A 25431-nucleotide genomic window follows, 5' to 3' on the forward strand; every position below is an offset into this window, starting at 1 on the left:
ATTCAAATTCAGCTTAAAATATTAAATAATATTTTGGATTGTTTAAAAATTTCCAATATTAAAACTAAATGTATTAGAATTAAATTATTGAGATTAAAATTAAAATATTAACATTAAAAATACTAAAATTAGATTTTAAAAATATTAAAAATATTCCCAAAAAATCCCAATTTCGTTCCTTAGGGAATTCCCAAAATTCTCACCCCCAAAAATATTTTAAAATATTATAAAATACTTTAAAATCATTGAAATTTATAAAAATATTTAAAATGTTAAAATTAGATTATTAAAATAAAGTTAAAATACTAAATAATGTTTTGAATTATTTAAATATTTCCAGTATTAAACCTCAATTTATTAAAATTAAATTATTGGAATTAAAATGAAAATATTAACATTAAAAATACTAAAATTACATTTAAAAATATTCAAAATATTCCTCAAAAAATCCCAAAATTCCCCCCTTAAAAATCCCAAAATTTCCCATCAGAATTTTTCTTTCCCCCCCCCCAAATTTTGCACTTGGAACACCCCAAAAATTCCAAAAAATTCCCAAAAAATTCCCAAAATTCCCAAATTTTTGGGATGTTCTTACCCAAGGAAATGACGTTCTCGTAATTCTCCTGCATCTTCACCCCAAAATCCCAAATCCGAGCCTGAAAAATCCCAAAAATCCCAAAAATTCCCGTCAGGATCCCCAAAATTTTGGGAATTTTGGGGCTTTTTTGGGGGGAATTTTGGGGAAATTTTGGGATTTTTCAGGGGGAATTTGGGGATAATTTTGGGGCGATTTGGAGGAAATTTTGGGGGGATTTTTGAATTATTTTGGGGGAATTTGGGGAAAAATTTGGGGGAATTTTGGGGTGGATTTGGGGGAAAATTTGGGATAATTTTGGGATTTTTCAGGGGGAATTTGGGGATAATTTTGGGGCGATTTGGAGGAAATTTTGGGGGGATTTTTGAATTATTTTGGGGGAAAATTTGGGGGAATTTTGGGGTGGATTTGAGGGAAAATTTGGGATAATTTTGGGGTTTTTCAGGTGGAATTTGGGGGTAATTTGGGGGAAATATTGAGGAGGATTTTGGGGTGGATTTGGGGGGATTTTGGAGGAAATTTTGGGACAAGTTTGGGATTTTTCGTGTGAAATTTTTAGGTAATTTTGGGGAAAATATTGGGGGGGATTTTGGGATTTTTCAGGGGGAATTGGAGGAAAAAATTTGGGATAATTTTGGGAGGATTTGGAGGAAATTTTGGGATGATTTTGGGGTGGATTTGGGGAAATTTTAAGGCAATTTTAGGATGTTTTGGGGGTGGATTTGGGGGAAATTTTGGGATGATTTTGGGGTGGATTTGGGGGAATTTTAGGGGAAATTTTGGGACAATTCTGGGATGATTTGGGGGGAATTTGGGATGATTTTGAGATGATTTTGGGAAGGATTTGGGTGAAATTTTGAGACAATTCTGGGACATTTTGGGGGGAATTTGGGACTGCTGGGGGCGGTGTGGGGTCAGTGCGGGGTCCCTCCAGGTTTGGGGTCTCCCTGCACCGATCCCAATCCCAAAACCGATCCCAAAACCGATTACGAGCCGGTTCCAATCCCAAAACCGATCCCAAACCGGACCCGATCCCAAACCGGACCTGATCCCAAACCCAGCCTGGTCCTGATCCCAACCCAGACCTGATCCCAAACTGGACCTGATCCCAAACTGGACCTGATCCCAACCCAGACCTGATCCCAAACTGGACCTGATCCCAAACTGGACCTGATCCCAACCCAGACCTGATCCCAAACCCAACCTGATCCCAACCCAGACCTGATCCCAAACTGGACCTGATCCCAAACCCAGCCTGGTCCTGATCCCAACCCAGACCTGATCCCAACCCAGACCTGATCCCAACCCAGACCTGATCCCAAACCCAGCCTGGTCCTGATCCCAAACCAGACCTGATCCCAAACTGGACCTGATCCCAACCCAGACCTGATCCCAAACTGGACCTGATCCCAAACCCAGCCTGGTCCTGATCCCAAACCAGACCTGATCCCAAACCGGACCTGATCCCAAACCAGACCTGATCCCAAACTGGACCTGATCCCAACCCGGACCTGATCCCAAACCAGACCTGATCCCAAACCGGACCTGATCCCAAACTGGACCTGATCCCAACCAGAGCCTGGTCCTGATCCCGTTCCCAATCTGATCCCAATCCCGATCCCGATCTGATCCCTCTCCCAGTCCCAGTCCCGGTCCCGGTTCTAATCCCGATCCCGATCCTGATCCCAGAACTAATCCCGATCCCGATCCCGATCCTGATCCCAGAACTAATCCTGATCCTGATCCCGATCCTGATCCCAGAACTAATCCCGATCCCGATCCCGATCCTGATCCCAGAACTAATCCTGATCCTGATCCCGATCCTGATCCCAGAACTAATCCTGATCCTGATCCTGATCCTGATCCCAGAACTAATCCTGATCCCGATCCCGATCCCAGAACTAATCCTGATCCCGATCCCGGTCCTGATCCCAGAACTAATCCTGATCCCGATCCCAATCCCGGTCCTGATCCCAGCCTGGTTCAAATCCCGATCCCGATCCTGATCCCAAACTGGACCCGATCCCACTCCCGATCCCTGTCCGGACCTGATCCCAATCCCGATCCCGATCCCGATCCCGATCCTGGACTGTGCTGATCCCGTTCCTGGACCCGATTCTGATCCTGCTCCTAATCCCAGTCCCGGTCCTGTTCTAATCCTGGTCCCGACCCAGTCCCGGTCCCGATCTCACTCCCGATCCTGGTCCCGATCCCTTTCCCGACCTGGTTCTGGTCCCGATCCTGACCCGGTCCCGATCCCGTTCCCGCTCCTGTTCACAGTCCCGGTCCCGGTCCCGGTCCCGATCCCAACCCAGTTCTAGCCCGGATTCCGACCCAATCCCACTCCCAGTCTCGGTCCCGATCCCGATCCTGGTCCCGGTCCTGATCCTGTTCCTGACCCGGTTTTAATCCCGATCCGAACCCGCTCCCGGTCCCGGTCCCGACCCGGTTCTGATCCCGATCCCGATCCCGCTGCTGACCCAATCCCGCTCCCGCTCCGATCCCATTCCCAGTCTCGGTCCCGATCTCCATCCCGATCCCGGTTCCGGTCCCACTCCCGATCCCGTTCCCGATCCCGTTCTAATCCCGATCCCGTTCCCGATCCGGTTCTGATCCCGTTCCCGCTCCCAGTCCCGGTCCCGCTCCGGATCCCGTTCCCGCCTCGGTTCCGATCCCGATCCCGTTCCCGCTCCGTTCCCGCTCCCAGTCCCGCTCCCGATCCCTTCCCCGTTCCGGACCCGGTTCCGATCCCGTTCCCACTCCCACTCCCGATCCCGAACCCGATCCCGTTCCGGACCCGGTTCTGATCCCGATCCAGACCCGTTCCCGCTCCGTTCCCGCTCCCAGTCCCGGTCCCGGTTCCGATCCCGTTCCGGACCCGGCTCCGATCCCGTTCCCGCTCCGTTCCCGCTCCCAGTCCCGGACCCGGTTCCGATCCCGTTCCGGACCCGGTTCCGATCCCGTTCCGGACCCGGTTCCGATCCCGTTCCCGCTCCGTTCCCGCTCCCGGTCCCGCCGGAGGCGGCTCCCGGCGTGACCCGGATACAGAGGAGCCGCCGCCTCCTCCCTCTCCCCCTTCCCTCCTCCTCCTCTTCCTCCCCCTTCCCTCCTCCTTCCCTCCTCCTCCTCCTCCTCTTCCTCCCCTTTCCCTCCTCCTCCTCCTCCTCTTCCTCCCCCTTCCCTCCTCCTCTTCCTCCTCCTCCTCCTCTTCTTCCTCCCCCTTCCCTCTCCTTTCCCTCCTCCTCCTCCTCCTCCTCCTCCCTCTCCCCCTCCCGCTCTTCCTCCTCCTCCTTTCCCTCCTCCTCCTCTTCCTCCTCCTCTCCCCCCTCTTCCTCCTCTCCCTCTTCTTCCTCCCTTGTTTCTCCTCCTCTTCTTCCTCCCCCTTCCCTCCTCCTTCCTCTGCCTCCTCCTCTCTCTCCTTCCTCCCTTATTTCTACTCCTCTTCTTCCTCCTCCTCTCCCCCCTCTCCTCCTCTTCCTCCCCTTCTCTCCTCCTCCTCCCCCCCCCCCTCTGTTTCTCCTCTCCCTCTTCTTCCTCCCTCACTTCTCCTCCTCTTCCTCCCCCTCCTCTTCCTCCTCCCAAAACCTCCCAAGGAGTCGCCCCAGAAATTCCCAAATACCCAAAGAATTCCCAAAGATCTGCACCCAAAAATTCCCAAGGATTTGCCCCAAAAATGCCCCAAAAAAATCCCAAGGATTTGCCCCCCTAAAAATCCCAAGGGATTCCCAAAAATGTGCCCCAAAAATGCCAAAAAAATCCCAAAGATTTGCCCCCAAAATTCCCAAGGGATTCCCAAAAATGTGCCCCAAAAAATGCCAAAAAAAATCCCAAATATTTGCCCCCAAAATTCCCAAGGGATTCCCAAAAAATACCCAAAAATTCCCCAAAAAATCCCGAAATATTTGCCCCCAAATTCCCAAGGGATTCCCAAATAATGCCCAAAAAATCCCCCCAAAAATCCCAAAGAATCCCCAAAGTTTTACCCCAAATAATTCCCAAAAAAATGTCCAAAACTTCCCCCCAAAAAATCCCAAATAATTCCCAAATATTTGCCCCAAAAATTCCCAAAATAACCCCCAAGAATTCCCAAGGATTTGCCCCCAAAAATTCCCCAAATTCCCCCCAAAACTCCTCCAAAAATCCCAAATAATTCCCTCAAAATTCCTCAAAAAATCCCAAATAATCCCCAAAAATTTGCCCCCCAAAATTCCCACGGGATTCCCAAAAAATGCAATAAAAATCCCCAAAAAATCCCCCAAAAATGCCCCAAAGATTTTCCCTAAAAAATCCCAAATAATTCCCCAAAAATCCCAAATAATCCCCAAAGATTTGCCTAAAAAAATTCCCCAAAAAATCCCAAAAAATTCCCCCAAAATTCCCAAATTTCCCAGAATTTTTCCCCACTTTTCCCCAATTCCACCCCCAAGAAAAAAATTCCAGGACTTCCTCACTAAATCTATTTTTTATTCACATTACAAACAAAGAAGAAAACTCCAAAAAAATCCCAAAAAACCCCAAAATTCCCAATTTTTTTTTTCCCCCACCCCAATCCATGAAAATTTTTGGGATCAAATCCTTTTTTTTCCCCAATTTTTGGGATTTTTATCCCAAAATTTCCCAGCTGAATAAATACAATAAATTACGAAACCGCCCAAAATTCCCAATTTTCTTCCAAACCGGGATTTTCCCACCCAAAATTCCAAAATTTCCTCCAATTTTTTTAAATTTATCTGGGAAAAAAATCCCTGAAAAAAAAAAAAAATTCCAATTTTTATATTTTTTTTAACCATTTCTACCCCTACTTTTTCCTACTCTACCCAAAATCTACGACCGGGAAAACGTCGGAAAAAAAAATTCCCCAAAAATTTTTTTTTTTTTTGGATTTTTCATTTTTCCGACATTTCCTCCTCTCCGAAATTCCGGATTTGGGATCTGATCCCGGAATTCCGCTCGGAATCGTGGAGTTGTTGATGGTTGGCCAACGTTGAAGGATCTCCAAAGGTTTTTCCACATTTGGAGCAAATTTCTTGGGATTCTTCCAAGGATTTCCCAATTTTTTGGGATTCTTCCAAAGATTTCCCAATTTTTTGGGATTCATCCAAAGATTTCCCGATTTTTTGGGATTCTTCCAAGGATTTCCCAATTTCTTGGGATTCTTCCAAAGATTTCCCGATTTTTTGGGATTCCACCAAAGATTTCCCAATTTTTTGGGATTCTTCCAAGGATTTCCCAATTTTTTGGGAATTCTCATGGAGCCGTCGATGGTTGGCCAACGTTGAAGGTTCTCCAAAGGTTTTTCCACATTTGGAGCAAATTTCTTGGGATTCTTCCAAGGATTTCCCAATTTCTTGGGATTCTTCCAAAGATCTCCCACTTTTTTGGGATTCCACCAAAGAATTCCCAATTTTTTGTGTCTCGTCATGGACCCGTCGATGTTTGGCCAACGCCGACGGATTCGAGAATGTTTTCCCACATTCCGAGCAGGATTTTTGGGATTCTTCCAAGGATTTCCCAATTTCTTGGGCTTCTTCCAAAGATCTCCCAATTTTTTGGGATTCTTCCAAAGATTTCCCGATTTTTTGGGATTCCACCAACGATTTCCCAATTTTTTGGGATTCCACCAAGGATCTCCCACTTTTTTGGGTCTCCTCATGAACCTGTTGATGTTTGGCCAACGTTGAAGGATCTCCAAAGGTTTTTCCACATTTGGAGCAAATTTCTTGGGATTCTTCCAAGGATTTCCCAATTTTTTGGGATTCCTCCAAGGATCTCCCACTTTTTTGTGTCTCCTCGTGAACCTGTTGATTCTTGGCCAACGTTGATGAATTGACCAAAGATCCCCCAATTTTTTGGGAATTCTCATGAACCCGTCGATGTTTGGCCAACGCCGACGGACTCAAGAACGATTTCCCACATTCCGAGCAGGATTTTTGCCTCTCCTCACGAACCCGTTGGTTCTTGGCCAACGCCGACGAATCGACCGACGATTTCCCAATTTTTTGGGATTCCACCAAAGAATTCCCAATTTTTTGTGTCTCCTCATGGACCCGTCGATGCTTGGCCAACGCCGACGGATTCGAGAACGTTTTCCCGCGTTCCGAGCAGGATTTTTGGGAATTCTCATGAACCCGTTGACTCTTGGCCAACGTTGACAAATCAACCAACGATTTCTCGATTTTTTGGGTCTCCTCATGAACCCGTTGATGTTTGGCCAACATTGAAGGATCTCCGAAGGTTTTTCCACATTTGGAGCAAATTTCTTGGGATTCTTCCAAGGATGTCCCAATTTCTTGGGATTCCACCAAAGATCCCCCAATTTTTTGGGAATTCTCATGAACCCGTCGATGTTTGGCCAACGCCGACGGACTCAAGAACGATTTCCCACATTCCGAGCAGGATTTTTGCCTCTCCTCACGAACCCGTTGGTTCTTGGCCAACGCCGACGATTCGACTGACGATTTCCCGATTTTCTGGGATTCCACCAAAGATCTCCCAATTTTCTGCGTCTCCTCACGGACCCGTCGACGCTTGGCCAACGCAGACGCCTCCGCGAGCGTTTTCCCGCGTTCCGAACAGGATTTTTGGGAATCCTCATGAACCCGTCGATGCTCGGCCAACGCCGCCGCCTCCGAGAACGTCTTCCCGCGCTCCCCGCGGCTCTTCCCCGCCGCGGCGCCGTGCGCCCTCTGATGCTTCTGGAAGTGCAGCGTGGAGTTAAAACTCTTCCCGCACTCGGCGCACACGTGGGGCCGCCCGCCGGCGTGCGTCCGCTGGTGCCGGTAAAGATGCGACGTCCTCCCGAAGCTCTTGCCGCACTCCTGGCACTCGTAGGGTTTCTCGCCGGTGTGAATGCGTCGGTGCCTCTCCCAGTGGGAGCTCCACGAGAAGCTCTTGCCGCAGTCCCGGCACCGGTACGGCTTCTCGGCGCCGGCTCCGGCGTGGGAGCTGCGGCGGTGCCGCGCGTACTGCGAGCGGGCGCCGAAGCTTTTGTCGCAATCCTCGCACCGGAAGGGGCCCTCGCCGAGGTGAAGCCGTTGGTGCTTCACCAGCGCCGGCGCGTCGCCGAAGCTCTTGCGGCACAGCGAGCATTTGTAGGGCCGGACGCCGGTGTGCGTGCCTTGGTGCCGCTCGAAGTGCAGGATGCTGCCGAAACTGCGGCCGCAGTAGGTGCAGATGTAGGAGCGGCCGCCGGCGTGGCCGCGTTGGTGCCGGTAGAGGTGGGAACTCCGCGAGAAGCTCTTGCCGCACTCCTGGCACTCGTACGGCTTCTCGCCGGTGTGAATGCGCCGGTGCCGCAGCCAATGCGAGCTCCACGAGAAGCCCTTGCCGCAGTCGCCGCAGCGGAACGGCAAATCGCCGCCGTGCGAGCGCCGGTGGGCGGCCAGCTCTTTGTCGCGGCGGAAACTCTTCCCGCGCTCGTCGCATCGATGCGATAAACCCCGCGGTTTATCCGCCGCGTCGCCGTGGCTGCGTTGGTGCCGGTAAAGGTTGGACGAGACGTTGAAGCTCTTGCCGCAGCGCGAGCAGCGGAACGGTTTCTCGCCCGTGTGCGTGCGCCGGTGCTTGGAGAAGTGGGAGCCGCAGCTGAAGCTCTTCCCGCACTCCGAGCACTCGTAGCTCTTCTGGAGGACGACGACGCCGGAGAAGTTGGCGAAATTTGGGCTTTTTTGGGGCGTTTTGGACGAGGAGGAAGCGCCGGGCTCGATCTGCCGCACCACGCTCCGGCGGAAACTCCCGCGCTCGGGGCTCGGCGCGAGGCTCCGAGGAAAGCTCGGCTCGGAATCGCGGCTGCCTGCGGCCGGAGAGGGGCAAAATCGGAATTTTGGGGCTTTGTCGTGGAGTTTTCCCAATTTTTCTGGATTTTTTCCCACTTTTAATGCGGATTTTCCCAATTTTTTAGTGGGGTTTCCCTCGTTTTTTGTGGGATTTCCCCGATTTTTTAATAGAATTTTCCCATGGAATTTTCCCAGATTTTTTAGGTGAATTTTCTCCCATTTTTTGGCGGTATTTTCTCGATTTTTTAATGTGAATTTCCCCCCATTTTTGGCGGAATTTTCTCGATTTTTTAATGTGAATTTCCCCCATTTTTTGGTGGAATTTTCCCAGTTTTTTAATGTGAATTTTCCCCCATTTTTTGGTGGAATTTTCCCAATTTTTTAATGTGAATTTTCCCCCATTTTTTGGTGGAATTTTCCCAATTTTTTAATGTGAATTTTCCCCCATTTTTTGGTGGAATTTTCCCAATTTTTTATGTGAATTTCCCCCCATTTTTTGGTGGAATTTTCCCAGTTTTTTATGTGAATTTCCCCCCATTTTTTGGTGGAATTTTCCCAGTTTTTTATGTGAATTTTCCCCCATTTTTTGGTGGAATTTTCCCGATTTTTTATGTGAATTTTCCCCCATTTTTTGGTGGAATTTTCCCATTTTTTTAATGGCATTTCCCCCCATTTTTAGGTGGAATTTTCCCTATTTTTTATGTGAATTTTCCCCATTTTTTGGGGGAATTTTCCCAATTTTTTTAATGTGAATTTTCCCCCATTTTTTGGTGGAATTTTCTCGATTTTTTATGTGAATTTTCCCCCATTTTTTGGTGGAATTTTCCCATTTTTTTAATGGCATTTCCCCCCATTTTTTGGTGGAATTTTCCCAATTTTTTATGTGAATTTTCCCCCATTTTTTGGGGGAATTTTCCCGATTTTTATGTGAATTTCCCCCCATTTTTTGGTGGAATTTTCCCAGTTTTTTATGTGAATTTTCCCCCATTTTTTGGGGGAATTTTCCCAATTTTTTTATGTGAATTTCCCCCCATTTTTTGGGGGAATTTTCCCAATTTTTTTATGTGAATTTTCCCCCATTTTTTGGTGGAATTTTCCCAATTTTTTAATGTGAATTTTCCCCCATTTTTAGGTGGAATTTTCCCAATTTTTAATGTGAATTTTCCCCCATTTTTTGTGGAATTTTCCCCATTTTTTATGGGAGTTTTCCCATTTTTTGTGGAATTTTCCCCATTTTTAATGGGATTTTGGGGATTTATTTATGGGATTTTTAAATGGGATTTAGGGGAATTTTTAACAGAATTTGTGGGATATTTTAATGGGATTTATGGGATTTTTTTTGTGGGATTTTTTGGGGATTTTTGAAGGGGATTTTAAATGGGATTTTTGGGATTTTAAATGGGATTTTGGGGATTTTTTTGGGATTTTTGAAGGGGATTTTTAATGGGATTTTTGAAGGGGATTTTTAATGGGATTTTTGGGATTTTTTTGGGTGGGATTTTTGGGATTTTTAATGGGATTTTTGGGATTTTTTGGGGATTTTTTGGGGGGATTTTTAATGGGATTTTTGGGATTTTTAATGGGATTTTTTTGGGGATTTTTAATGGGATTTTTTGGGGATTTTCGAAGGGGATTTTTATTGGGATTTTTGGGATTTTTTGGGGATTTTTGAAGGGGATTTTTAATGGGAGTTTTGGGATTTTTAATGGGATTTTTTGGGATTTTTTTGGGGATTTTTGAAGGGGATTTTTAATGGGATTTTTAATAGGATTTTTAATGGGATTTTTGCGTTGGGTGGGATTTTTAATGGGATTTTTGGGATTTTTTTGGGTGGGATTTTTGGGATTTTTAATAGGATTTTTGGGATTTTTTGGCAGATTTTTAATGGGATTTTTGGGATTTTTTTGGTGGGATTTTTGGGATTTTTAATGGGATTTTTTGGATTTTCTTGGGTGGGATTTTTAATGGGATTTTTGGGACTTTTTGGGGATTTTTAATGGGATTTTTGGGATTTTTTTGGGATTTTTGATGGGGATTTTTAATGGGATTTTTAATGGGATTTTTGGGATTTTTCGGGGATTTTTAATGGGATTTTTGGGATTTTTTGAGTGGGATTTTTGGGATTTTTTGGGTCTTTTTGAAGGGGATTTTTAATGGGATTTTTTTGGGTGGGATTTTTGGGATTTTTAATGGGATTTTTGGGATTTTTTTGGGATTTTTTGGTGGGATTTTTAATGGGATTTTTGGGATTTTTAATGGGATTTTTTTGGGGATTTTTAATGGGATTTTTGGGATTTTTTTTGGTGGGATTTTTGGGATTTTTAATGGGATTTTTTGGGGATTTTCGAAGGGGATTTTTAATGGGATTTTTGGGATTTTTTTGGAGATTTTTGAAGGGGATTTTTAATGGGATTTTTGGGATTTTTATTGGGATTTTTGGGATTTTTTGGGGATTTTTGAAGGGGATTTTTAATGGGAGTTTTGGGATTTTTAATGGGATTTTTGGGATTTTTAATGGGATTTTGGGGATATTTTTGGGATTTTTGAAGGGGATTTTTGGGATTTTTAATGGGATTTTTGGTTTTTTTTGGGATTTTTGCCCTCCCACACTTACCCTGGGTCCCGCTGGGCTGGAAGGGATCTTCCTCCTCCTCCTCCTCCTCCTCCTCCTCCTCCTCCTCCTCCCCAAAAATGACCTCGGGCTCCTCCTCCTCCTCCTCCCCCCACGGATCCATGGCTGCTCCGGGATCCTGGAAAATCCCAAAAATCAAATTAAATTCAGACCCTGAACAATTCCAGGAATTAAAACCCCAAACTCCCAATGGTCCCACAATGAACGGCCAAAAAAATCCCAATTTTCCCTTAATTGGACCCCCCAAATCCCCCTTTTTCCCACTAATTAACGACCCCAAACCCCCAATTTTTCCCATAATTAACAATCAAAAAAACCCTGATTTTTGCATTAATTAATGACCACAAATCCCCATTTTTCCCCTTGATAAACCCCCCAAAATCACGATTTTTCCCTTAATTAAAAACCCCAAAACCCCAATTTTCCCATTAATTAACGACCAAAAAATCTCATTTTTTCCATTAATTAAAGACCCCAAAAATCCCAATTTTTCACTTAATTAAACCCCCCCCCAAAACCCCAATTTTCCCATTAATTAACGACCAAAAAAATCCCAATTTCCCCACTAATTAACGACCCCCAAATCTCCAATTTTGCCCTTAATGAAAGACTCCAAAATCCCCATTTTTCCCATTAATTAACCAACAAAACCCTCGGATTTTTGCATTAATTTAAACCCCCAAAACCCCAATTTTCCCATTAATGAAAGACCCCCAAATCCCAATATTTTCCTTAATTAAAGACCCCCAAAATCCCAATATTTCCCTTAATTAAAGAGCAAATAAATCCTATTTTTTCCATTAATTAACCTCCAAAAAAACCCAATTTTTGCATTAATTAATGACCACAAACCCCCATTTTTCCCTTGATAATCCCCCCAAAATCCACATTTTCCCCCCAAAATCCCGATTTTTCCCTTAATTAAAATCCCAATTTTCCCATTAATTAACAACCCCAAAATCCCAATTTTCCCATTAATTAAAACCCCCAAAATCCCGATTTTTCCCATTAATTAAAACCCCAATTTTCCCATTAATTAAAGACCCCAAAATCCCAATTTTCCCATTAATTAACAACCCCAAAATCCCGATTTTTCCCTTAATTAAAACCCCAATTTTCCCATTAATTAATAACCCCCCAAATCCTGATTTTTCCCTTAATTAAAACCCCAATTTTCCCATTAATTAAAACCCCCCAAATCCCAATTTTCCTATTAATTAAAGACCCCAAAACCCCAATTTTCCCACTAATTAACCCCCCAAATCCCGATTTTCCCCTTAATACCCCAATTTTCCCATTAATTAACCCCCAAAATCCCAATTTTCCCCCCCAATCCCGATTTTTCCCTCAATCAAACCCCCAATTTTCCCATTAATTAAAGACCCCAAAATCTCAATTTCCCCATTAATTAAACTCCCCCAAATCCCGATTTTTCCCTTAATTAAACCCCCAATTTTCCCATTAATTAAAGACCCCAAAATCTCAATTTTCCCATTAATTAAACCCCCCCAAATCCCAATTTTTCCCTTAATTAAAACCCCCCAAAATCCCGATTTTTCCCTTAATTAAACCCCACTTTTCCCATTAATTAAAACCCCCCAAATCCCGATTTTTCCCTTAATTAAACCCAAATTTTCCCATTAATTAAAACCCCCCAAATCCCAATTTTCCCATTAATTAACAACCCCAAAATCCCAATTTTCCCATTAATTAAAACCCCCAAAATCCGCATTATTTTCCCCAAATCCCGATTTTTCCCTTAATTAAACCCCCAATTTTCCCATTAATTAAAGACCCCAAAATCTGCATTTTCCCCCCCAAAATCCCGATTTTCCCATTAATTAAAGACCCCAAAATCCCAATTTTCCCATTAATTAAACCCCCCAAAACCCCAGTTTTCCCACTAATTAAAACCCCCCAAATCCCAATTTTCCCATTAATTAAAGATCCCCCAAAATCCCAATTTTCCCATTAATTAAAGACCCCAAAATCCCGATTTTTCCCTTAATTAAATCCCCAATTTCCCCATTAATTAAACCCCCCCAAATCCCGATTTTCCCATTAATTAAAGACCCCCCAAATCCCAATTTTCCCATTAATTAAAGACCCCAAAATCCCGATTTTTCCCTTAATTAAATCCCCAATTTCCCCATTAATTAAACCCCCCCAAATCCCGATTTTCCCTTCCCCTCCCCCACCCTCGGACAAAGGCGCCGCTTTTCCCCCTCCCCTCCCCCCCTCCCCTCCCCCCCCCCATCCCCAAATCCGGGAATTCCTCCCCTCCCCCACCCCAAAATCCCCAATTTTCCCCTTTTTTCCCCATTTTTTGCCTTTTTTCCCCCGGATTTTTTCCACCTTTGCTTTTTCCTGTCCCCCCCCTTTTTTTTTTTTACCGCTCTCCCGGATTTTTCTCCTTTTTTTATTTCATTTTTTTGGCTTTTTTTCCCCTTTTTGTGGTCCGGCCCCTTCCTGTGTGTTCAGCGCTCACGGAGCCGACGTGCAACACCAACCCCTCCCCCTTTTATTCCAATTTTTTATTTAATTTATTTCCATTTTTCACCCTTTTTCCCCCCCAAAAAATTCAATTTCTTTTCTATTTTCCCCCCTTCGACCTCTTCCAGCTTTTCCAGCCGCATCCAGGTAACAAAAACCCCTCAAAATTCGCTTTTTTTACCCCCAAAAAATTCAATTTATCCCTCCCTCGACCGCGCCCCTAAACCGGGAATAATTACAAAAAAAATTAATTAAAAATTAATTAAATCACGATTTAATTCCTTCACTTTTTAACCCTTTAATCGCCGATTATTTTCATTCCAAATCCGCTTTTTTTGTCCCAAAATTCCGATTTTTTTTTGGCTTTTTATTCTCATTTTTCTCCCTCCTCGCATCCCGGCCGAGCCCCTCCTCCATTTTTCTTCTTTTTTTCCCGTTTTTTTTCCCTTTTTTTCAATTTTTTCCCATTTTTTCCGCGATTTCCGTGGTTTTTTCCCGTTATTTTCCTTTGTTTTTATCCCCTCATTTTCCCGGGTTTTTATCCCGATTTTTTCCCCATTTTTCCCCATTTTTATCCCGATTTTTTCCCCATTTTTATCCCGATTTTTCCCCATTTTTCCCCATTTTCTCCCCCTTTTTATTCCATTTTCTCCCCCTTTTTTCCTCCTTTTTTCCCCCTTTTTCCCCATTTTTATTTCAATTTTCCTTCAATTCCAGCGCCCTCCCCATTTAAAATTCCCATTTTTTAACCCCTTCATTCCCTGCATTTATTTTTTCCACAGAAACCTCAAATCTTTCTTTAAACCTTTCCCAAAATTTCAAAAATCCGGATTTGGGTGGGAATTAAGGTGGGGATTTACGGGGGGGCCCTTCCCTAAAATTCCTTTTTTTCCCCAGTCCTGAACCCCCAAAATTCCCTAAAAATTCCCTTAAAAAGCCAAAAAAAAACCCCCAAAAATTCCCTAAAAATCCCTAAATATTCCCCCCAAAATGAAAATAAAAACAACCCCAAAATCCTCAAAAATTCGCCTTTAAAATCCCTAAAAATCCCCAAAATTTCCACCCAAATTCCCAAAAAAATCCCCAAAAATCCCCTTTAAAAATCTCTTTAAATTCCCCTTAAAATTCCCCCCAAATTCCCAAAAAAGTCCCCAAAAATCCCCTAAAAAAATCTCTTTAAATTCCCCTTAAAATTCCCCCCAAATTCCCTAAAAATCCCCTTAAAAAGCCAAAAAAAAATCCCAAAAATTCCCTAAAAATCCCTAAATATTTCCCCCAAAATTAAACTAAAAACAACCCCAAAAATTCCCCAAAAATTCGCCAAAAAAATCCCAAAAATATCTTTTAAAAATCGCCCATAATCCCCTAAAAATTCCAAAAAGCTCCAAAAAAAATCCCCAAAAAATCCTTAAAAATTCCCCCCAAATTCCATTTAAAAATAAAAAAAATTCCCCCAAATTCCCTAAAAATTCCCCAAAAACCCTCTACAAAATCTCCCCCAAAAGTCCCTTTAAAAATCCTGGGAAAATCCTGAAAAATTCCCCCAAAATTTCCCTTTAAATTCCCTTTGCAATCCCCAATAATTTCAAAAAAATCCCTTAAAAATCCCCAAAAATTTAAAAAAAAATCCCCTAAAAATTCCCCATCAAATCCCCAAAATGTCCCCAAAAATTCCCTTTAAATTCCCAAAAAAATTCCCTAAAAATTCCCTTTAAATTCCCCCAAAATTCCCCAAAAAATTCCCTAAAAATCCTGAAAAAAATCCCTAAGAAATCCCTAAAATTCTCTTTAAATTCCCCAAACCTGTCCTAAAAATCCCCTAAATATTCCCTAAAACTTTCCCGAAATTCCCTAAAGATTCCCAAAGAAATCCCCAAATATTCCCCTAAAAATCAAAACAAAAATTCCCAAAAAATCCTTAAAAATCCTGAAGGAAGCCCTAAAAATCCTCCCATAATTCCCTTTAAAATCCCTTAAAAATCCCCCAAAATTCCCCAAATATTCACTTTAAATCCCCCCAAATTTTCCCCAAAAATCCCCAAATATTCCCTTTAAATTCCCCCAAATTCACTAAAAATCCCCCCAAAATTTTCCCCGAAAATCCCTAAATAATCCCTAAAAATGCCCCCAAATTCCCTAAATATTCCCCCCAAAATTCCCTTCAAAATTCCTAAAAATTCCCAAAAAAAATCCCCAAAATTTCCCTTTAAAAATCCCCAAAAATCCTCTTTAAATTCCCCCAAAAATCCCAAAAAAATCCCCAAAAATTCTCTTTATATTCCCCAAAAAAGTCCCTAAAAAACCCTAAAAATTCTCTTTAAATTCCCCCAAAAAACCCCAAAATTTCTCCCTAAAATTCCCTAAAAAATCCCAAAAATTCCCCCAAAAATTCTCTTTAAATTCCCCCAAAAATCCCCAAAAATTCTCTTTAAATTCCCAAAAAAGTCCCTAAAAAAACCCCTAAAAATTCTCTTTAAATTCCCCAAAAAACCCCAAAATTTCTCCCTAAAACCCCCTAAAAAATCCCAAAAATTCCCCCAAAAATTCTCTTTAAATTCCCCCAAAAAACCCCAAAAGTTCTCCCTAAAATCCCCTAAAAAATCCCAAAAATTCCCCCAAAAATCCCTAAAAATTCCCTTTAAATTCCAAAAAAATCCCTAAAAATTCCCTTTAAATTCCCCAAAAATCCCCCAAAAAATGAAAAAAAATTAAAATCCCCAAAATTTAATTTTTATTTTTCTCCCCAGGATCCCAAAATCTGTCGGAATTTTGGGAATTTTCCCCAAAAAATTCCCAAAAAATCGGAATAAACTCTGGACGTGATGCAGGAGAGCTACGAGAGCGTCATTTCCTTGGGTAAGACCCCAAATTTAATTAATTTAGGATAAAATTAATTAATTAATAATCCCAAAATTAAAATTAATTGGGTTTAATTAAAAAAAATTCGAATTAAAATCCCAATTTTGGATGGATGTTCCTTGAGTAAAGCCCCAAATTTCCTTCATTTGGGATCAAAATCCTTAATTAATAACCCCAAAATTAAAATTATTGGGTTCAATTTAAAGAAGTTCTTAATTTTTAATGCCAAAATTAAAATTAATTTGCTTTTAATTAAAAAAATCTGAATTAAAATCCCAGTTTTGGATGGATTTTCCTTGGGTAAAACCCCAAATTTCCTTAATTAATAACCCCAAAATTAAAATTAATTTCCTTTAATTTAAAAAGTGGATCACATTCCTTAATTAATAACACCAAAATTGAAATTAATTGGTTTTAATTAAAAAATCCGAATTAAAATCCCAATTTTGGATGGATTTTCCTTGAGTAAAACCCCAAATTTCCTTCATTTGGGATCAAAATCCTTAATTAATAACCCCAAAATTGAAATTAATTGGGTTGAATATAAAAGTGGATTAAATTCCTTAATTAATAACCCCAAAAATTGAAATTAATTTGGTTAATTGTAATTAATTTGGTTTAATTAGGAAAATTCCTTCATTGTTAATCCCAAAACTGAAATTAATTGGGTTTAATTTAAAAAATTCTTAATTATTAACTCAAAAATTAAAATTAATTCATTTTAATTAAAAAACCTGAATTAAAACACCGATTCCGTCCGGATCTTCCAGAATTTTCCCCAAAAATCACCAAAATTTGCCCAAAATTTTTGGATTTCAGCCCAAAACGGAGCCGGGACGCAAAAACAAACTGAAATTCCCAGAATTCCCAAAAATTCCCAGAAATTTCCCAAAAATTCCCCAAAATTCCCCAAAATTCACAAAAAATTCCCAAAAATTCACCAAAAATTCACCAAAAATTCACCAAGAATTCACCAAAAATTCACCAAAAATTCCCCAAAATTCACCAAAAAGTCTCAAAAAAATTCCCCAAAATTCACCAAAAATTCCCCAAAATTCACCAAAAATTCCCCAAAATTCACCAAAAATTCTCCAAAATTCCCCAAAATTCTCCAAAATTCACAAAAATTCTCCAAAATTCCCCAAAATTCCCCAAAAATTCCCCAAAATTCCCATTTTCCCCCAAAGCCGAGGAGATCGCCATCAGTTGGCCGCGGATCACCGCGTTCGCCGAATCGCACCGGAGACGCGGCCTCGGCGCCGGTGAGTCAAGAAGGGTTGGCCAAGATTGGGTTGGGCTCTTCCAGTTGGCCAACGCGACCATGGATGGGTTGGGCTCTTCCAGTTGGCCAACGCGACCCAACGAGGGTTTGGGCTCTTCCAGTTGGCCAACGCGACCAAGACCTTGGTTGGTCAAGCCAATCAAGGGTTGGGCTCTTCTAGTTGGCCAACGCAACCCAACGAGGGGTTGGGCTCTTCCAGTTGGCCAACGCGACCAAAACTCCCCAAAATCCCCAAAAATCCCAAAATCCCCAAAAATCTCAAAATCCCTGAACCCCTCAAAGACCCCAAAGTTCTTCCAAGACCCCAAATCCCCCCAAAAACCCCAAAATTCCTCCAAGATCCCCAAAATCCCCCAAAATCCCCAAAATCCCCCAAAATCTCAAAACCTCCCAAAACCCCCAAATCCCTCCAAGACCCCAAAACCCCCCAAATCCCCCAAAATCCCCCAAGACCCCCAAATCCCCAAAAATCCCCAAAAATCCCCAAAACCCCTCCAAGACCCCAAACCCCCCAAATCCCTCCAAGACTTCAAAGATCCCCAAAACCCCAAATCCCCCCAAAATCCCAAATCCCCCCAAGATCCCAAATCCCCCCAAGACCCCCAAAACCCCTCCAAGACCCCAAAATCCCCAAAACCCCTCCAAGACCTCAAATCCCCCAAATCCCCCCAAAATCCCAAAGACCCCCAAGATCCCAAATCCCCCCAAGACCCCTCCAAGACCCCAAAATCCCCAAATCCCCCCAAGACCCCAAACCCACCAAGAGTCCCAAAAACTCCTCCAAGACCCCAAAATGCCCCAAAATCCCCAAATCTCCACAAAATCCCCAAACCCCCCAAGACCCCAAATTCCCCCAAATTTCCCCAAGATCCTCAAAGACCCCCAAAGATCCCCAAACCCTCGGAGACCCCAAAACTCCCAAAACCCCCAAACCCCTCCAAGACCCCAAAATCGCCCCAAGACCCCAAATTCCCCCAAAACGTCCCCAAAAATCCCCAAATTCCCCCAAAATCCCCAAATCCCTCAAAAATCCCCAAACCCCACCAAGACCCCAAAACCCCTCCAAGACCTCAAAGCTCCCCAAGACCCCAAAAATCCCAAACCCCCCAAAATCCCCAAGTCCTCCCAAATTCCCCAATTCCCCAAAATCCCACAAAGTCCTCCAAGATCCCAAATGCCTCAAAATCCCCCCAAAAACCCCAAATTCCCCCAGACCCCAAAATCCCCAAAAACCCCAAAATCCCCCAAACCTCCCAAGAACCCCAAATCCTCCAAAAACCCCAAATCCCCCAAAATCACCAAGACCCCTCCAGGACCCCAAATCCCCAAAAATCCCCCAAAACCCCAAAATTCCCCCAAGACCCCAAAACTCCCCAAATCCCCCAAATCCCTCCAGGACCTCAAAGCTCCCCATGACCCCAAAATCCCCAAATCCCCCAAAAATCCCCAAACCCACCAAGAGTCCCAAATCCCCCCAAGACCCCAAATCCCCTCAAGACCCCAAATTCCCCCAAAGCCTCAAATCACTCCAAGACCCCAAACCCCCAAAACCCCCAAAACCCCCAAAATCCCCCAAATCCCCCAAAATCCCCAAAACCCCCAAAATCCCCCAAACTCCCCAAAACCCCCAAAATCCCCAAACTCCCCAAAATCCCCCAAAATCCCCAAATCCCCCTAAATCACCAAGACCCCTCCAGGACCCCAAATCCCCAAAATCCCCCCAAAACCCCAAATCCCCCCAAGACCCCAAAGCCCCCCAAAAACCCCAAATTCCTCCAAGACCCCCAAATCCCCCCAAGACCCCAAAACCCCCAAAAATCCCCAAAACCCCTCCAAGACCCCAAAACCCCCAAGACCTCAAAGATCCCCAAAACCCCAAATCCCCCCAAAATCCCAAAGACCCCCAAGATCCCAAATCCCCCCAAGACCCCCAAAACCCCTCCAAGATCCCAAAATCCCCAAAACTCCTCAAGACCCCAAAATCCCCAAAAATCTCCCCAAGACCCCAAAACCCCTCCAAGACCCCAAAGCCCCCAAAACCCCCCAAAAACCCCAAATCCCCCAAAGCCCCCAAAAACCCCAAATCCCCCCACGACCCCAAAATCCCCCAAAAACCCCAAATCCCCCTAATCCACCAAGACCCCTCCAGGACCCAAAAAAATCTCCCCAAGACCCCAAAACCCCCCAAAAACCCCAAATCCCCCCAAGACCCCAAAACCCCTCCAAGACCTCAAACCCCTCCAAGACCCCAAAATCCTCCCAAAAAACCCAAACCCCTCAATTTTCCCCTCTGCAGACACCGCCCCGCCCTCCCCGAGCGACGCCGACGCCGAAGATCCTCCACCCAACGCTCCGCCGAAACCCGAAACCCCCAAAACTCCGCCGGCGCCGCCGCCCCAAAACCCCAAACCCCCTCTGCCCCCTCCGGCGACGCCGAAACCCCAAAGCCGCCGCGGGAGCCTCGGGAAGCTCCACGTGCGCTGCCACGATTGCGGCAAATCCTTGGCGCCGCCCAAACGCCGGCGCGGCGCCGAGCGGCCCCAGAGATGCGCCGGGTGCGGGAAGAGTTTGCGGTTAAACTCGCGCCGGCGGCGCCGCGGCGGCGAAAATCCGCACAGATGTCCCGACTGCGGCAAATCCTTCGGCGCCGGCTCGGCGTCCGTCCGGCAGCGGCGCGCCCACGCCGGCGCGGCACCGTGCCGGTGCGGGGCGTGCGGGAAGGGCTCGGCGTCGGGCTCGGCGCCGGTGAGGCCCCGGAAGGTTCGCGCGGAGGAGAAGCCGTACAAATGCGGCGATTGCGGCAAAGGCTTCAACTGGAACTCGCACTTGGAGCGGCACCGGAGGATTCACACCGGCGAGAAGCCGTACGAGTGCGGCGAGTGCGGCAAGAGCTTCTCGTGGAGCTCGCATCTGGATCGGCACCGCCGGACCCACGCCGCCGCGGCCGGATCGGGTGGGAGGTGCGGCGAGTGCGGCGCGGGATCGCCGAAATCGCCGGGACCGCCGGAACCGGGGACGGCAAAAAACCCTAAAAATCCCCAAATGGTCAAAACTCACCGGGAATCGGCGGAGAAGCCTCATAAATGCGGAGAATTTGCCGCCGCCGGCAAACCCTACGCGTGCCGGGAATGCGGCAAAAGCTTCTCCTGGAGCTCCCACCTGGATCGGCACCGGCGCATCCACGCGGGCGAGAAACCGTTCCGGTGCGCCGACTGCGGCAAGGGCTTCTCCCAGAGCTCCCACCTGGAGCGGCACCGCAAAATCCACCGGGAGCCGTGCCGGGAGTGCGGCAAGACGAGGAAGAAAGGGGGGAAAAGCTCGGAGAAGCCGCGGCGAAGCCGGACTTGGGAGGGGGAGAAATGCGAGGAGTGCGGGGAAGGTTTGGGCTCGGGGGGAGATTTGGGGGCGGGTTCGGATTTGGGGGCGAGTCCGAATTTGGGGGCGGATTTGAAGGATCGAGGCACCCAAACGGGCGGGAAACCCTTCGAGTGCCCGGAGTGCGGCAAAGGCTTCGCCCAGAGCGCGGCGCTGGCCAAGCACCGCCGGGCGCACGCGGGCGAGAAGCCGTACGAGTGCGCCGAGTGCGGCAAGAGCTTCGGCGTCCGCTCCAACCTCGTCAAGCACCAACGCACCCACCTGGGCGAGAAACCCTACAAGTGCCCGGACTGCGCCAAGGGCTTCATCCAAAAATCCGACCTCACCAAGCACCGGCGCATGCACACCGGCGAGAAGCCGTACGAGTGCCGCGAGTGCGGGAAGCGCTTCAGCGTCTCCTCCAACCTCATCAAGCACCAGCGCATCCACCTGGGCGAGAAACCCTTCGGGTGCCCCGAGTGCGGCAAGAGCTTCATCCAGCGCTCCGAGCTCACCATCCACCGGCGCGTCCACACCGGCGAGAAACCCTACGGCTGCGGCGAGTGCGGCAAGCGCTTCAGCCGCAGCTCGCACCTCAACCGGCACCGCCGCACCCACGGCAAGGCCGGCGCGGCCGCCGCCTCTTCCTCCTCCTCTTCCTCTTCCTCCTCTTCCTCCTCATCCTCGTCCTTCTCCTCTTCTTCCTCTTCGTTTTCCTCTTCTTTCTCCTCCTCCTCCTCGGCCTTCCCGGCGTTCCCGGGCTCCTCGGCCGTGCCGGCGCCGTTGGAGCTGCCCTGGGCGTTGGCGCTGCCGGGCCGGGCGTTCCCGGGGTTCCCGGTGGGTAATTGATTAATGAATTAATTAATGGAAGGGAGGTGGTTAATGAGGGGGTGGGGAATTAAAAGCGGGGAGGAGGTGGTGGGGGGATGGGCGGCGGCGGGGTCCCAGTGCTCCCAGTGCCCAACTGGGCTTGGCCAACCCAACATTGGCTCGGTCCCATTGAATTCCCGTTCTAATTAATGGTCTCTAATTAATTAGGGGCGATTTAATCCATTAATTAAGTGGGAAACGGGGAATTCCCATCATTCCATGGTTCTGGTGGGTTCCCGTCACTCCCAGTGCTCCCAGTGCCCAACTGGGATTGGCCAATGGAAGAGCCAAGGTTGGGTTTGGTCCCAACTCATTCCCATTCTAATTAATGATCTGTAATTAACTAGGGGTGATTTAATCCATTAATTAGGTGTGAAGAATGGGAATTCCCATCATTCCATGGTTCTGGTGGGTTCCCGTCACTCCCAGTGCTCCCAGTGCCCAACTGGGCTTGGCCAACCCAACATTGGCTCGGTCCCATTGAATTCCCATTCTAATTAACAGTCTGTAATTAATTAGGGGCGATTTAATCCATTAATTAAGTGGGAAATGGGGAATTCCCATCATTCCATGGTTCTGGTGGGTTCCCGTCACTCCCAGTGCTCCCAGTGCCCAACTGGGATTGGCCAATCAAAGAGCCAAGGTTGGGTTTGGTCCCAACTCATTCCCATTCTAATTAACGATCTCTAATTAACTAGGGGTGATTTCAATCATTAATTAGGTGGGAAATGGAGAATTCCCATCATTCCATGGTTCCCACCATTCCCAGTGCTCCCAGTGCCCAACTGGGATTGGCCAACCCAACCTTGGCTTGCTCCCATTGAATTCCCATTCTAATTAATGGTCTCTAATTAATTAGAGGTGATTTCATTCATTAATTAAGTGGGAAACGGGGAATTCCCATCATTCCATGGTTCCCACCATTCCCAGTGCTCCCAGTGCCCAACTGGGATTGGCCAACCCAACACCCAACCTTGGCTTGCTCCCATTGAATTCCCATTCTAATTAACGATCTCTCATTAATTAGGGGATGGTTAATTGGCTAATTAATGAGCTGAGGGGGAATTCCCAGCATTCCCAGTGCCCAACTGGGGTCGGCCAAGCCAAGAATCAACGTTGGAAAAATGGGGAATTGGGGAAATGATGGAAATTTACGGGAAAAAAAATGGAAATTTATGGAAATTTATGAGGGAAAAAATGGAAATTTATGGAAATTTATGGGAAAAATGGAAATTTATGGAAATTTATGAGGGAAAAAATGGAAATTTATGGAAATTTATGGGAAAATGTTGGGAAAATGAGGGGAAATAAAGGGAAAATGTGGGAAAAGTGGGAAAATGTTGGAAAATAATGGAAAATGAAGGAAATTTTGGGAAAATAATTGGAAATATGTTGGAAAATAATGGAAAAAATAAAGGAAAATAAAGGAAAATTGATGGAAAAATGATGGAAAATAATGGGAAAAATAAAGGAAAATAAAGGAAAAATTGATGGAAAAATGATGGAAAATAATGGAAAAAATAAAGGAAAATAAAGGAAAAATTGATGGGAAAATGATGGAAAATAATGGAAAAAATAAAGGAAAATTGATGGAAAAATGATGGAAAATAATGGAAAAAATAAAGGAAAATTTATGGAAAAACGATGGAAAATATTGGGAAAATATGGGAAAAATTGGGGTGATAATGGGGAAATGAGGGAAATGTGGGGGAAAATAAAGGAAATTTGGGAAAATGTGGATAAATGTTGGAAAATAATGGAAAAAATAAAGGAAAACTTGGAAAAATAATGAGAAAATGTTGGAAAATTATGGAGAAAATAAAGGAAAAATAAAGGAAAAATGTGGAAAAAATGGCGGGGAAAATGTGGAATAAATGTGGGGAAAATGATGGAAAAAGGTGGGAAAAAAATGGAAAATTTGGGGAAATGTGTGGGAATGAGGAAAAATAAAGGAAAATTTGGAAAATGTGGAATAAATATAGAAAAATAATGAAAAAATGGGAATTTTCCCCCATTTTTAGAGGGATTTTCCTGGGTTTTGTCCGGGTTTTTCCACCTTTTTGGGGGGATTTTTTCCTATTTTTTGGGGGGAGAATTTTCATATTTTTGGGGGATTTTTCCACCTTTTTTCGGGGAGAATTTTCCTCATTTTTGGGGGAAATTTTCCCGATTTTGTGGAGATTTTTTGCAATGTTTTAGAGGGATTTTCCTAGTTTTTTACCCACCTTATTTGGGGGAGAATTTTTCCTTTTTGGGGTGATTTTTCCTGATTTTTGGGTGATTTCTTCCCTGATTTTCTTGTGATTTTCCCCTTTTTTTGGGGGGTGATTTTCCCCTTTTTTTAGGGAATTTTTCCCATTTTTTGAGAGTTTTCCCAGGAAAAAAATATTTAGGATTGAGCTGAAAAAAACTGGAATAAAACTCATCCCAAAAAATCGAGAAAATCCCCAAAAAATAATTGAGAAAAAAAAATCTAAAAATTCCCCCAAAAAAGGGGAAAAAATCCCAAAAAAGGGGAAAATAATCCTAAAAAAAAAAAGGGGAAAAATCCCAAAAAAAGGGGAAAATTCCCAAAAATTTCATGGATGAGAAGACAAAAGAACTTGGAAACCACGGAATTACAACAAGAAGGAATTTTATTGATATCAACTTTTTTTTTTTTCCAGGATTTTTTTTTTTCCCTCCCAAAATTCCCAAATTCCTGAATTTTCCTGGAATTTTTTGAGGCTTTTTGGGGAATTTTTGGGATTTTTGGGATGGAAATTCCCAGGGCTGCCTCGAACTGGGGGGTTCTCATCACAGCCCCCCCTAAAAATTCCAAAATTCCCAAAAATTCCCCAAAATTCCCAAAAATTCCCAAAAATTCCTGACCCCCCCTGTAGTGCAATTGGTCTCCCGGCGCCGTTTTGGGTGGAAAAAGGGAAAATTTCCCCCCAAAAATTTGGGAATTCTGGGGGAAATTGGGATTTTGGGGGTGGGATTCCCAAAATCCTCAAATTTTGGGGTTTAGACCAAAAAAATCCAAAATTTTGGGGATTTATTTCCAATTTTTGGGGATTTATTCCCAAAACAATCCCAATTTTTATGGATTCAGTCCACAAAATTCCCCAAAATTCCAAGGAATTAATCCCCAAAAATCCCAATTTTTATGGTTTTAGTCCTAAAACATCCCAAATTTTGGAGATTTCATCCCAAAAAATCCCAAATTTTGAGGGTTTAGTCCCAACAAATCTCAGATTTTGGGGATTTATTCCAAAAAAAATCCCAAATTTCAGGGATTTAACCCCAAATTTTCAAGGATTCATTCCTTAAATTCCAGGGATTTATTCCCAAAAAAATCCCAATTTCCATGGATTTAGTCCCAAAACATCCCAAATTTTGGGGCTTTATTCCTAAAATTCCACAAAATCCAGGGGTTAATTCCCAAAAAATCTCAAAATTTGGGGATAAAGTCCCAAAATATCCCAAATTTTACAGATTTAGTCCCAAAAATCCCAAATTTCAGGGAATTAAACCCAAAATTCCAAGGGTTTATTCCCAAAAAAAATCCCAAATTCCAAGGATTTATCCC

The 25431-nt window shown here is 44.7% G+C and overlaps 2 protein-coding genes and 1 pseudogene across 2 annotated transcripts; 1 reads left to right on the forward strand and 2 right to left on the reverse strand.

Moving 5' to 3' along the window:
- Window positions 1-3510, reverse strand: part of LOC131570177 (zinc finger protein 665-like) — a 507112-nt pseudogene extending 503602 nt beyond the window's left edge.
- Window positions 3511-5481: 1971 nt separating this feature from the next.
- LOC131570178 (zinc finger protein 271-like) lies at window positions 5482-13638 on the reverse strand. Its single transcript, XM_058822522.1, has 3 exons — window positions 13615-13638; window positions 10985-11018; window positions 5482-8387 (listed from the first exon to the last, which is right to left on the reverse strand). The coding sequence occupies exons 1-3, from the start codon at window positions 13636-13638 to the stop codon at window positions 5482-5484; spliced, it is 2964 nt and encodes a 987-aa protein (XP_058678505.1).
- Window positions 13639-14160: 522 nt separating this feature from the next.
- Window positions 14161-21839, forward strand: LOC131570179 (zinc finger protein 497-like). Its single transcript, XM_058822523.1, has 4 exons — window positions 14161-14343; window positions 16243-16351; window positions 17542-17616; window positions 19933-21839. Exons 2-4 carry the CDS (start codon window positions 16318-16320, stop codon window positions 21837-21839), a joined length of 2016 nt encoding a protein of 671 aa, XP_058678506.1. The 5' UTR covers window positions 14161-14343; window positions 16243-16317.
- The last annotated feature ends 3592 nt before the right edge of the window (window positions 21840-25431 follow it).

The sequence above is a fragment of the Ammospiza caudacuta genome, chromosome 33 (genome assembly GCF_027887145.1).
Source record: "Ammospiza caudacuta isolate bAmmCau1 chromosome 33, bAmmCau1.pri, whole genome shotgun sequence".
Lineage (NCBI taxonomy): Eukaryota > Metazoa > Chordata > Aves > Passeriformes > Passerellidae > Ammospiza > Ammospiza caudacuta.

Excerpts from the sequence above, each read along its gene's own strand:
- LOC131570178 (XM_058822522.1), bottom strand. The coding sequence starts at position 13,638 with ATGCGGCTGGAAAAGCTGGAAGAG. Across the intron at positions 11,019-13,614 it reads GGCTGGAAAAGCTGGAAGAG|GAGGAAGATCCCTTCCAGCC; the intron begins GTCGAAGGGGGG and ends GAGGAGGAGGAG. Across the intron at positions 8,388-10,984 it reads CCAGCCCAGCGGGACCCAGG|GCAGCCGCGATTCCGAGCCG; the intron begins GTAAGTGTGGGA and ends CTCCGGCCGCAG.
- LOC131570179 (XM_058822523.1), top strand. The coding sequence starts at position 16,318 with ATGCAGGAGAGCTACGAGAGCGTCATTTCCTTGG. Across the intron at positions 16,352-17,541 it reads CGAGAGCGTCATTTCCTTGG|CCGAGGAGATCGCCATCAGT; the intron begins GTAAGACCCCAA and ends TTTCCCCCAAAG. Across the intron at positions 17,617-19,932 it reads GAGACGCGGCCTCGGCGCCG|ACACCGCCCCGCCCTCCCCG; the intron begins GTGAGTCAAGAA and ends TCCCCTCTGCAG.